This window comes from Tupaia chinensis, unplaced genomic scaffold (genome assembly GCF_000334495.1).
Source record: "Tupaia chinensis unplaced genomic scaffold, TupChi_1.0 Scaffold000097_1, whole genome shotgun sequence".
Lineage (NCBI taxonomy): Eukaryota > Metazoa > Chordata > Mammalia > Scandentia > Tupaiidae > Tupaia > Tupaia belangeri.
This window is the reverse complement of record NW_006159559.1, coordinates 9514573-9527162: the sequence shown is the minus strand read 5'-3', so window position 1 is coordinate 9527162 and position 12590 is coordinate 9514573. Positions and strand designations below refer to the sequence as shown.

Sequence of the window (12590 nt, the reverse complement as noted above, 5' to 3'; positions counted from 1 at the left end):
TAAAATATTTTTTACAGTTTTAACAAATCCTAAATGCCAACATAGATAAACTCCACACTGAAGATATACAGTGCTACTGCTGAGAAAGAGTGGCAATGGTTAGCAAATATGAGGGGGAAAACGGCCACAATGACATGCTTCATAATCTCTTGGAAGAAAAAACCCAATATTCATACCAGAGATGGCTTCTAAGAGGAGAAAATTCAGGAAACCACAGACTGATAGACTCAGAAGCACATACAGTGAAACACTCCATGTGTTTCTCAACCACGTATGTAAAGACAAATGTAGTTCTCCAAAATACTGGGATGCCATGTTTTAAATATCTGTAGGATGTAAGGGCCACACAGGTTTATTTGAACATAAAATAATTTTTTGCATATAGAGAATAAGAGGTAATCATTAGCATGAAAAGGGAGAGGAGGATTTATAATTAACATTATGCAAAAAAGCAAAATTAAAAATACCAGCCTACTCACATGAAAATCTTTAATGTTTATATTGATACATATCTGAATGCTTATCATCAAAGTGTGCAGTAAAAAAACAAAAATGGCAGCTTAAGAAATTTCCAGTGTTTCAAAGAAAGCACTTTTTAAATGTATATATACATGAACCTTTAGTTATCCCATAAAATAAATGCAGCACTGGTAAGATAAAGGAAGACTATTATATATGGAATTTTGGCCTTTCTCTCCCCTACATGCTGCAACTATCTTTAACTTGCTGAACTTAATCATAATGGTTACAGGTGTTTTTGTCTTTTTTTCCCCCTCCTTTTCAGTTCACATTTCAGGCTGTTCAGCAGATGCTTGTGATTCAGGAGACTCAAATCGCTGGTGAGACTCAAATTGCTGGTGAAAATTTGTTCTTTGTTTTCTCAGTTTTTCTGGAGCTTTTCTCCATAAAATGATCTCCTGCTGCTTGAAGTATCTTTTGTCTTCCTCATCAACAAGTACTAGATTCAAAAAGTACCTCACTGAAAATTTTGTGCTCACATCTCTCATTGTTGGAGTTGGACCATATCCTGCTAAAAATAATCTTATTGGAATTGATTCACCTTTTATTGGGGCACCATCCATTATTTCATATTTGGCGATTGCTTCTGTTTCTGTCGTGGTACTGGGTCCAATTCCTGTGACCTCTTTCTTGATCAGTTGCAGCTCCATATGTTGTATTTTTAATTTTTTTTTTGAGAGATTTTCGCCATAGAGTGCGTGCGCTCGCCAGACAGACAGAGAGAGACAGAGAGACAGAAAGCGAGAAATACTGCGGTCGGCTACGTGGGAGTCCAGCGACATAGTCATTACGCTAACTGCTGGTTCCCCATATGTTGTATTTTTATTCTTACTAATAAGAAGTACATTTTTCCGACAATCACATCCTTTAAATGATACTTTGATTTATTATACTCAAATTCTATATGCAGACAATCTTCAATGACCACTTCCATCTTAATTGAGTTGTTAACATCAGGATAGGTGGCAAACTGGTGAACAATTAGATCATACTCTTTCACCAAGTCTGTCAGTCTTCTTACTATTGTCACTTTAAGAAAATACCTCAAGCGGACATTGGCACCCATGTAAGATTCATATGGCTTTTCAACTTGCATAAATTCAAAATCATAACTTCTGCTCTGAGTCACTTCTCCAGGTAAGGCTAGTTCTTTCACTAGGTTTACAAATTCGTGAGTATTACTCTTGTCATTGAAAAGTTCAATTTGACCTACAAATTCAATTCTAATTCCTTGGTGTTCTAGCCTCTTTCCAGGTTGCTTAAAGGCTAGGTTTACCTTTTCTGAAACAGATTCTCCATCATAGAAGATATAATATTTTTCTACTTTGCCATCTTCAGTTTTCATTTTTGCCATTTTCCTGGTTTCTCCATCATTAAGGACGACATCAATCTCACAAATGGGACCAAAAAAGCCTCCAAGAAAACTCATTGTCATCGCCACCGCCGCCGTCGCCCGTAGTCATAGGTTTTAATATTTTTCTATTTGGGGGAGAAGAGCTAAGTGCTAATAATCCTCTTCTGCCTTTACAAAGGAAATTTTCATGTACTTAAACCGTCCAGAACAGAAGGGAATCAGTTAGAATGACAGCCCTCTGGATTTACCTAAGACTGAGCATTTTCTCTAGATGTAGGAATTTTTTCTCAGTGCTAAAACAGGCAAAATCTGGGAAACAGCATAGAGTTTGTGTAAATATTAACCAAGGAAGCAATACTTTTAGACAATTGATCACCATAATAGATTTTTTAGAGGTAACTTTTATAAGGCATAACAATTATTTTTTGAAATCCAAGTGTTTTGCAAGGTTTATTTTTAGTTATTACATTTCTAATTTATGTCACAAAACAAAATCTGCTTTTTCTGCAACTGCTGAGGGAGAGAAAATGATAATGCTCTTCTTATTTGATTTTAAGTTAGGAATCCAAATGAACTATCATTTCAGGGCTAAGTGCTAGAATTCCATTACTAAATATTAGGGGAACAAACCTTCCTGAGAAGCTCAATCACGCAATGTAGAAAGAAAATAAGGCAGACAATACCTTGCATCGGCATTGCTCTTTAATTATGCAAGTTGATCATGTATGTGATTGATTTAACGCTAATTTCTTGACAGGCATTGAACAACTTATTATCTTGTTCTGAGAGTGCAACTAACCTTTTGAGCTTGTATAATAATGTATTTTCCAAGATCACCTGATAACAAAAATGGCAAATATCGATGTATTTTATAGTCCAATAACTCCTCAAATTACATTTAATTTAAGAAATCATTGATTTGCATCCATCCTGGACATCATAGTGAGAAAACCCTGTTGTGGTAAAATGATTGTATCTCCTAAAAGTATGGAAGAAAAAGACAGGTGTAGGAGAAAGAGATTAAATGTGGAAATGGTGGCCCCATCTCCTTTCTAGAGGGAAGTACATGAGGGTAGCACAGTGCCTGAGAGTTCTGGTGAGCTGTTATTTTGGTAGTTTTATGTGATTGTTTTATGTTTACTTCCTTGTTATCCCTGAGTCTTTAGCAAAACTTTGGTGAAGGTTGTTTTACCTTCAATGTTATTGGTTATTCCTGGTGGTCAATGCTTGAAGCCAGTAGCAAGATTGCTTAGAGGAGAATATTGAATTAAGAGCTAGGTCTCCATCAACCAGACACTCTCCTACAGAAGATGTCCTCTGTTGTGAAGTTTGCAATAACTGGCCGTTATATTTTAGAGGAAAGTTGTAAGTCTTCATTCCAGATAGACATGGGTGAACAGTCTCACCTTATTCATGTATATGAAGCTCGATAGTGATATTCATTTCTACTTCTGATACAATTTAAAAACTTGAATAATTGGGACCAGCAAATGGCATAATGGTTATGCCACTGGACTCCCACTTGGTTGATCATGGTTTGAGTCCCAGATCCAGCAGCTTGGAGCTCACACTGGGTGCATGTGTGTGTATGCCTAAGATCCCAAGAGGAAAATGGAGGAGAAGGGATTGTAGCATAACCATCTCCCCTGGGGGGTGATTTCTCACTTTCTGTCTCTCTGGCAAGTGCACACACCCTATAGCAAAAATTTCTCTCTCAAAAAACAAAAATCGAAAAACAAACTTGAATCATTCAAAATAGTATTTTAGTCTTTGTTGCTATAGAACTACAATGTTCTCTAGAAATTTTTTTCACACCAGCAGTAATGAATGACATATTTTGTGAAATTAGATTCATGACAAGCAGGCAAAGGTACCTTGTGATTAGAGGGACAGCTTGACTGTAATTACTTTGACCTAATCATTCCTTCTTCCCTGTCACTGAGTGTTTCATAATAAATGATTCCTACCCAAATCAGAGTATTGTAGAGAACATTATGTGAATTCATTGCTACTTTCCTTAGAAAAAATTTTCAGGGTCCTTAACAATAAGATTTAAATGGGATTGAAGTTAAATAAAGTTATAATACAAATAGCCTGTATAAATATCAAAATTAAAAAATTATTTTTAAAGTATCTGAATTGAAAAACCTATACTTTGAAGTAAATCCCTGAAGCACTTCAGCGGGAAATAAAGGAGGTAATGATTTTAAGAACAGAGGAGAGCCAGATGCTACCAGCTCTGCTGCCTGTAGGTACCTGGGCTGTGGCTGCCACCTGCACATGACTCCCATAGAGAGAGGATTTGGATGGAACTGACAAAGTAGAAGAAAAAGTTGGCAGGAACTTCTAGTTCACATAGTCTCTGCTTGGAAGTGTGAGGAGTTAATCACCTGAAACCAGCGAGGTTCCAGAGAACCTCTCCTCCACCTTCCCTCTGGAGGAGAAAAGGAGAGAAAGTTTTCTTTGAAACACTGAACCCCAAGACTTTCACGATGGATTCCAGAACACCTCATGCTCATAGAAGCAACAAAGTTGGAATGAAGCTAACACACATTGTAGAAAGGTACATGAGCATCCAGCTTCAGAAAAAAATCAGACCTCCCACCCCACCTCAACTCCAAACCAGCAAGAGCGCTGTGAGATGACCAGCAGGTGGAGCTCTACTAACAATTAAGACTGTAGCCTGGGGGGGGACGAGGGGGGGACAAATAATGCAAAAGAGAGCATCTCCAATCCAGTTGAGAAATTTAGTCATTACTCCCTGTCTGACAGGCAGGACAGCATGCAATCTCCTCCCATTAGACTCAAGTTCAAGGGAAGGGCTACCTGCCTCAACTGATGCCACCCACAGCACAGTTCTTCTGGACTTCCCTGAACTAATCTATTCCAAAAATTAGAAAAAAAAGTGAATACCAGATGAGTAAAAATCAATAGAAAGACACAGAAAGATGAAAAAAAAAAAAGAAAATATTTATTCCCCTAAATAAATACAATAACTTTTCACTGACAATGGACAAAACATGGGAAATCACAGAAGGGTCAGAAAAAGAATTCAGAATATTCATTGTATCAAAACTCAGTGAGGGGGGGAACCAGCAGTTAGCGTAATGGCTATGTCGCTGGACTCCCACGTAGTCGATCGCGGTTCGAGTCCCGGACCCGGTGGCTTAAAACTCACGCCGGGCACATGTGTGTACGTGCCCAAGATCCCAAGAGGAGAATGGAGGAGAAGGGATTGCAGCGTGACCATCCCCCCTGGGGGGTGATTTCTTGCTTTCTGTCTCTACATCTCTGTCTGTCTGGCGAGCGCACGTGCCCTATAGTGAAAACCTCTCAAAAAAAAAAAATTAACAGATTGGGCCCAGCAGTTAGCGTAATGACTATGTTGCTGACCTCCCATGTAGCCAACCACGGTTTGAGTCCCGGACCCAGTGGCTTAAACTCACACCGGGCATGTGTGTGTATGTGCCCAAGATCCCGAGAGGAGAATGGAGGAGAAAGGATTGTGGCATGGCCATCCCCCCTGGGGGGTGATTTCTCACTTTCTATCTTTCTGTCTCTGTCTTTCTGGTGAGTTCATATGGCCTATAGCAAAAACCTCTGCAAAAAACCCCCCAAAAAACATTAACATATTAAACCATGAAGAAGAAAGAATCTCTAACTTTTAAGACAAATTTCTGACTTAGTCCAATCCACCAAATATAATGAAAAAAATAACCATTAAAAATGAGGACTGCAGGGAACCAGCAGTTGGCGTAATGGCTATGTCGCTGGACTCCCACGTAGTCGACCGCGGTTCGTGTCCCAGACCCGGTGGCTTAAAACTCACGCCGGGCGCATGTGCGTGCGTGCCCAAGATCCCGAGAGGAGAATGGAGGAGAAGGGATTGCGGCGTGACCATCCCCCCTGGGGGGTGATTTCTCGCTTTCTGTCTCTATGTCTCTCTCTGTCTGTCTGGCGAGTGCACGTGCCCTACAGTGAAAATCTCTCAAAAAAAAAAAAAATGAGGACTGCAGATACTACAGACAGTATAGGAGGAGGTTGGTAATAAGGGATGGGAAGATTGGGATGAGGGAAAAAAATAAAACATTTAGTAGACACAAAATAAAAAGTTATCTGTTGATGATAATGTATATGGTAATTTCTTTGATTTGACTAATGTGCACCATATTCATGCTGGGAAAAACCATGTTGTACACTATAAAGATGTACAGTGATTAAATTTACATAAAAATAAATTTTAAAAATGAGGATAACATATGCGAAATTCTAGACACCATGAAGTGGCTAGTATCTACACAATAGATATTATAGTAGATGAAGAGACTAGTAAAGGCATAGAAATCTCTTCATAAAATGCTATCTGAAAATGATCCAAATCCAGAGAGACATATAGACATTGAGATTCAAGAAATAAGAATAATACCAAACAGATTCAACATAAAAATATCCTCTCCAAGGCACATGATAGCAAAACTGGTAAAAATCAAAGATGAAGACAATATTCTAAAAATGGCAAGAGAGAGATGTTAAGATACTTACAAATGCCCTGCAAGATTCTCCTTCAGATGGGAAGGAGAAATAAAGTCATCCCCAGATGAACAAAAACTGAAACAATTAACCAACACTAAACCAGTTCTTCAAGAAATAATGAAGGGAATACTACTTCAGGAAAATAGAAGAGAGACAAATAGAAATAAGAGAACACAAAACAACTAAGACAATGACTACCAAAATAGCAAGAAAAATTCTACATGTATCATTAATTACACTGAATGTTAATGAATTAATTTCTCCAATTAAATGATACATGTTGGCTCAATAAAAGACAAACAACGGAGACTTATTTTTAAAGAGAGATTTTTGCTATAGGGAAGAGAGATTTTTGCTATAGGGCACGTGAGCTCGCTGGAGAGACAGAGAGAGACAGAGAGACAGAAAGTGAGAAATCATCCACTAGGGGGTGGCCATGCCACCATCCCTTTTCCTTCATTCTCTTCTTGGGATTTTGGGCATGCATGCACACATGTCTGGCATGAGTTTAAGCCACTGGGTCTAGGATTCAAACTACTATAGACTTCTTGGGAGTCCAGCAATGTAACCATTATGCCATCTGCTGGTCCCAACCATTGAAGACTTCTGTAAGCAGCTTACAAGAGTCTACATATGTAGACTGAAAGTCCAGTCTACATATGTAGACTGAAAGTGAAAGGCTAAAGCAAGTCATTCCATGCAAACAGAAACCAAAAACAAAAACAAAAGGGTGCAGATGCAATACTGATCTCAGATAAAATAGACTTCAAGACAAAAACTGTAAAAATAGAGACAGAGGACACTATAGCACTAAAAAGATTGATTCACCAAGAAGATATAACAATTATAAATATTTATGTAGCCAACACTGGGAAATCCAAATACACAAGAGAAAGACTGCTAGATGTAAAAGGAGTGATAGAGTGCAACACATTACTTAATTGTTGGGGATTTCAAAAACTCAGACAGATCATCTAGGCATAAAAATAAATAGAGAGATGCAGGAACTAAATAATACAATAAAACAAATGGTCCTGACAGACATTTATAGAACAGACATCCGAACAACCACAAAATACACATTTTTCTCAGCCCCACATGAAACACTTTCAAAGATCAACTACATAATATGGCACAAAACAAGCCTTTTCACATTTAAAAGTATAGAAACTATATTTAGTTTTTCTGACCACAGTGGAAATTAAACTTAAAATTAACAACAGAAAGAGTCTTTAAAAACACACAAAAACATGGAAACTAGGCAATCTATTCCTGAACAACTTCAAAATTACTGAAGAAATTAAGACTGAAATTAAAAGATATATTAAAATCAATAGTGATGAACACATGACTCTCCATAATCTTTGGGACACAGCAAGAACAGTCATAAGAAGAAAGTTAATAGCAATTAGTCCTGAAGAGGGAGGAGAAATGTAGAAAGGAGGCCAATTGTGTGTTGAAGGAAGTGAGAGCTCTGGCCAGTGGGGCTGAGGAGTCTGGCTACAGGTGGAGTACAATGTGGGCAGTTCAGGTGACCACCACCTCTCTGGGGAACCTTCTCACCTTGAGGGTGATGGTATGGGATATCTGGGCCACAACTGGCCTGTTGTTGCCAGACTGAATGACCGCACCTTGCCCATGGCTAAGGGCTGGTGGTGGGAGAATAAGGAGAAAGCAGGACCTTGGGGGCTGTGTGATCTCAGGTCATCCAACCACAGGCCATGGGAATTCAAACCTGTCTCTACTGCTAGTAAAGCCAAGTTTTCCATGCAAACTAAATCCTGGGCTGCTGGCTTGGAACTTGTGGCTGGTTATTACTTACCTCTGGATGAGGCAGAGGCCTCTGTGGAACTCACTAGGTCAGGCTGTCTAGGTGTATCACAACCAGATCTAGACTTAAAAATAACACCAGAGAAAGAGCAAGAAAGGCTTGATGGAAGTACAAAAAAGGCAGCCTAAGGATAAAGTTATTTTAAATACACCCTGACAGAAAATACATCTAAGAATCATATCAAGCAAATAACCTTCCACTTTTGCATCTGTGTAAAGTTTCTCAAGAACCAAAAACAGATGAGAATTGTGATAGAGAAGATATATCTGTATTTTCAGGAGTTCCTTTGGTGTAAAAGAATGAGGAAATGTGGATCAAATAAGGCAAATTAGAGGGGAAAACAAACTTAAGCTCATCACTATTAAGATTTAGTCAAACTTAGAATAAGTACAAAATTGCTGTTTATCCTGAGGAAGAGCTACTACATAATAACTCTAGAGGAAGACAAACTTAAAGAAAATACCCTCTAATTTGGCAAATAATATATGTGACTGTGAGGGAAAAGATGCATCTGGAGTTTCTGTCTCTGTTGTATTTGAGGCATTTCCTGAACAAAAAGAACCTAGTCTTGAAAACATCATTCCATTTCATGTACTCTCTGAGTCCCAGAAATACACTTGCCAATTTTCTAAAGTTTTATTTATATGCAAATAAAGTAGACTATGAAAATGATAACAAACCAGACACTGAACATGTTTTTAACACAAATGAGAATTTTTATAATGTTACAGAAAATAAAAAAGCAAGAAACCCAGAAGTAGTTACAATTAATATGAAAGAGGATGAAGGTTTTGATATACAAATGGCAAAAAAAGAAAAACCAAATCGAAATTAGACTTTGGATCTAAGCAACAGTCCAGTGAACCAAAAAGCCTTTTGGTTTTGAGACTTAATTGCTGCAAAGAAATAGAGCAGATGATGCAAATAAAAGACCAAAATATTCCTGCTAGTACAGACACTTATATGAAAACAAAACCAATACAGGACTTGTTCCAAAAGCCATTATATGACACTTGCAGTGATGATAACTATAAAAGCATATAACCTGAATTAGAAAATGTGAGTTCTTCTCTAACACGTATGGCCAGAACACCAAAAGTATATAGAAGTGAAGAATTATAGCAAGATATGCAAACATTTAAGAATGAGTTAGATATTTTACAAGTAGAGTGCTAGGCTTTGCAGAAAGAAAAAGTTCAACTTCAAAAAGAGGTTCATGAAGGAAAAAAGAAATACAGAGTAATGAAATGGAAACATCTGAAAACCTGTATGAAGGTGCTACTGCTCCTGCTGGTGATGACAATGGTGATGGATAACCAACAATTTCCTACTAAGGAGAATAAAGAGCATGATAGGAGCAGTTCTACTTTGCATGTGAGAGAAGTGAAGAAAAATGAGAGATGGACCTCAAAAGACTATAAGGATATATGAGTTTTGGAGAAGGCTGATTCACCCTCTGGTGGGAAACTACAAATCAAACATGCCAAAAATTTATGTAAAATAAATCAGGAAGAAAACATCTAAGGAAGAGAACAAGATCAAAAACCAAATAAATTCTATGAATGATCTTGATGTCTTAACTCGATCACCTGAAACAGCCTCAAAGGATCGTGTATTGTTTAATTCTAATTATAAGAATTCTGTGATGCTTGGAGTGGACTCTAAAGACCCCGTTAACCAAATGAAAATCCAGGACATAGCTCTTTCATGTGAAAGAATACAAGAACTTTATAAAAAGTCACTCTGAACAACTTACAAGGAAAACTGAAAACTGGAATATAAAGGTAGTGGACTACAAAAGGAGCTTTCAGAAACCAAAGCAGTTAGAGCATCAAAAAATGAAGTGGGGGGACCAGCAGTTAGCGTAATGGCTATGTTGCTGGACTCCCACGTAGTCGACAGCAGTTCGCGTCCCGGACCCGGTGGCTTAAAAACTCACGCTGGGCACGTGTGCGTGCGTGCCCAGGATCCCGAGAGGAGAATGGAGGAGAAGGGATTGCGGCGTGACCATCCCCCCTGGGGCGGTGATTTCTCTCTTTCTGTCTCTATGTCTCTCTCTGTCTGTCTGGTGAGCGCACACGCCCTATGGCGAAAACCTCTCTCTCAAAAAAAAAAAAAAAAATGAAGTGGGAACAAGAACTTCAGGGACCAGCAGTTGGCACAATGGCTATGTCATTGGACTCCCATGTAGTTGATCACAGTTTGAGTCCCAGACCTGGTGGTTTAAACACACGCTGGGAATGTGTGTGTGTGTGTGTGTGCCCAAAATCCAAGAGTTGAATGGAGGAGAAAGGATTGTGGTGTGGCCATCCCCCCTAGGGGCGTGATTTCTTGCTTTCTGTCTCTCTGTCTTTCTGGTGAGCACACGCACCCTGTAACAAAGAAACCTCTTTTTTTTTTTTGAAAAAAAAGAACTCCACAGTTTGCAATTTTCCTTAAGACAAGAAGAAGAGAAGAGAAGAAGTGCTCTTATGTTGTACGAAAAAATTAAGGGACAATTAATAGTAAAAGAAGATCAGTCTAATAAGGAAGCTGAAGTAAAACGACTACTTGAACTCACTCTTAGAACACTGGATGTAGAATTGAAGATTGTAAGAAATAATTTTAATCAGGTTGAAGAAGAGCCATAAAAACACCCAGAGGCAAGTTTCTCTAGAACAGAATGCCAGAATGATACAAGAGGAGATTCTGTCGAGTCACCTTTGTAAACAAAAGGAGCTAAAAATTATTCAAAAGAAAATGAGTTCTGAGGTTTCAATAGTCATGAAGAAGAAAAAGGTCTGTTGTATAAAAATCACAGGTGGCAGAATGAAATTGTCATACTAAGGCTGGAAATAGATGCAATTAAAAAATGAGAACCAATAAAAGGAAAATAAATATGTTGAGGACATTCAAATTCTAAAAGAAAAGAATGATACCCTTCAAAGACAATAAAACAGAATGAAAAAACATTAAGAAAAACAGTATCACAGTATAATGACCAGTTTAACGTTCAGAAAACAGAGAATACAATGCTAAATTCTAACCTAGAGAATGAAAAGCAAAACAAGGAATGACTGGAATTAGAAGTTGAGTCATGCCACTTTAGACTGGCTGCTGCTGTAGAAGAGCATGATCAAAACCAGATATCAAAAAGAGACCTAGAACTTGTTTTCCAGAGAGCAAGAAATGAGTGGTTTTATTTATAGGACAAAATGAATTTAGATGCATCTAACCTGAACGAGGACAATGACAGTCTTCTTCAACAACTATCTAAAGCTAAAAGTAAATTCAATAGCCTGACATTGAGCTCCATCACAGGAGAAAAGCTCTAGAGAGAAGACTGGCTATAGAGCAAGAACAAAGATCCCTAAGCCAAACGCAGTGTCAAATGAAGGAAATTGAACTCAAGTATCAAAATAAAAACATAAACTGAATAATTACATTGAAAAATAGGAGTGTATAGAGAGGAAAGATGATCTCAACTACAAAGCGAAAGTATATTGCTCTGACAACAACCGGAACATGCTCAAAAGAAAATTGACAGCAATGAAAAGATAGTAATTAATTATATCCAGGACTGCTTTCATGAAATTGTAAAAAAAACTTCAAGGTAAAGGTGAAAAACAAAGTCTTATGCTGGAAGAGAAAAATGAGTTAGCGAATATAATAATTTAAAGAAAGACTATATCAATATGAACATGAGAAAGCAGAAAAGGAGTAACTATAAGACAGCTTCAACCAGAACTGGTTGATGCCCTAAAAACCTGTCTAGGTCAGAGACTCACTGGAGGTTGCATCACATTATTGCATTAATTTAGAAGATGAAACCCAGGATTTAAAGAAGGAATCAAGTCGAATGAGAATGCAATTGTAAGACACACAGAATCAACAAGCAGAGGCTGTAAAATGTGCTAAGAAGATGCAAGATCACGTGCAAAAGCTTGACAATGAAAACTTTAAGGTCAAAGTTACAATAAAAAAGCAACCAAGCAAAATTGAAGAGCTTTAGCAGAACCTGTTAAGGACAAGTTCGTCTGAAGATGAAAAGGAACAGTTAAAGAAACTTACTGAATTAAAACAATCTCTGGAATATAATTTTGATCAAGAAAAGAAGAAAAGTGGTGAATTAGAGAAAGAGATAACAGGATTTAAGAAACTCTTACAAATGATAGTGAAGAGTTTAAATGAATATGAAAATGTAGAAATTCATTTTTAAGGAGATTTAAAAGCCAACTCATTTGAAACGGATTGTCAATTTAAAATACCAAAACATAAGATTAACAATCTTACAGCAAACGTGGAAACTGCCATCTTCAGGTGAAGAATCTAACTGCATCTAGAATCAAACTACCTAGAAACAATAAAATTCTT

The 12590-nt window shown here is 37.7% G+C and overlaps 1 protein-coding gene and 1 pseudogene across 1 annotated transcript; one reads left to right on the top strand and one right to left on the bottom strand.

The window, feature by feature from the left end:
* Positions 1-681: 681 nt before the first annotated feature.
* LOC102501338 (vacuolar protein sorting-associated protein 26A) lies at positions 682-1967 on the bottom strand. Its single transcript, XM_006143382.3, has 2 exons — positions 1333-1967; positions 682-1171 (listed from the first exon to the last, which is right to left on the bottom strand). Exons 1-2 carry the CDS (start codon positions 1952-1954, stop codon positions 786-788), a joined length of 1008 nt encoding a protein of 335 aa, XP_006143444.1. The 5' UTR covers positions 1955-1967; the 3' UTR covers positions 682-785.
* Positions 1968-7984: 6017 nt separating this feature from the next.
* The window catches only part of LOC102493467 (ankyrin repeat domain-containing protein 26-like), a 90166-nt pseudogene continuing 85560 nt past the window's right edge, over positions 7985-12590 (top strand).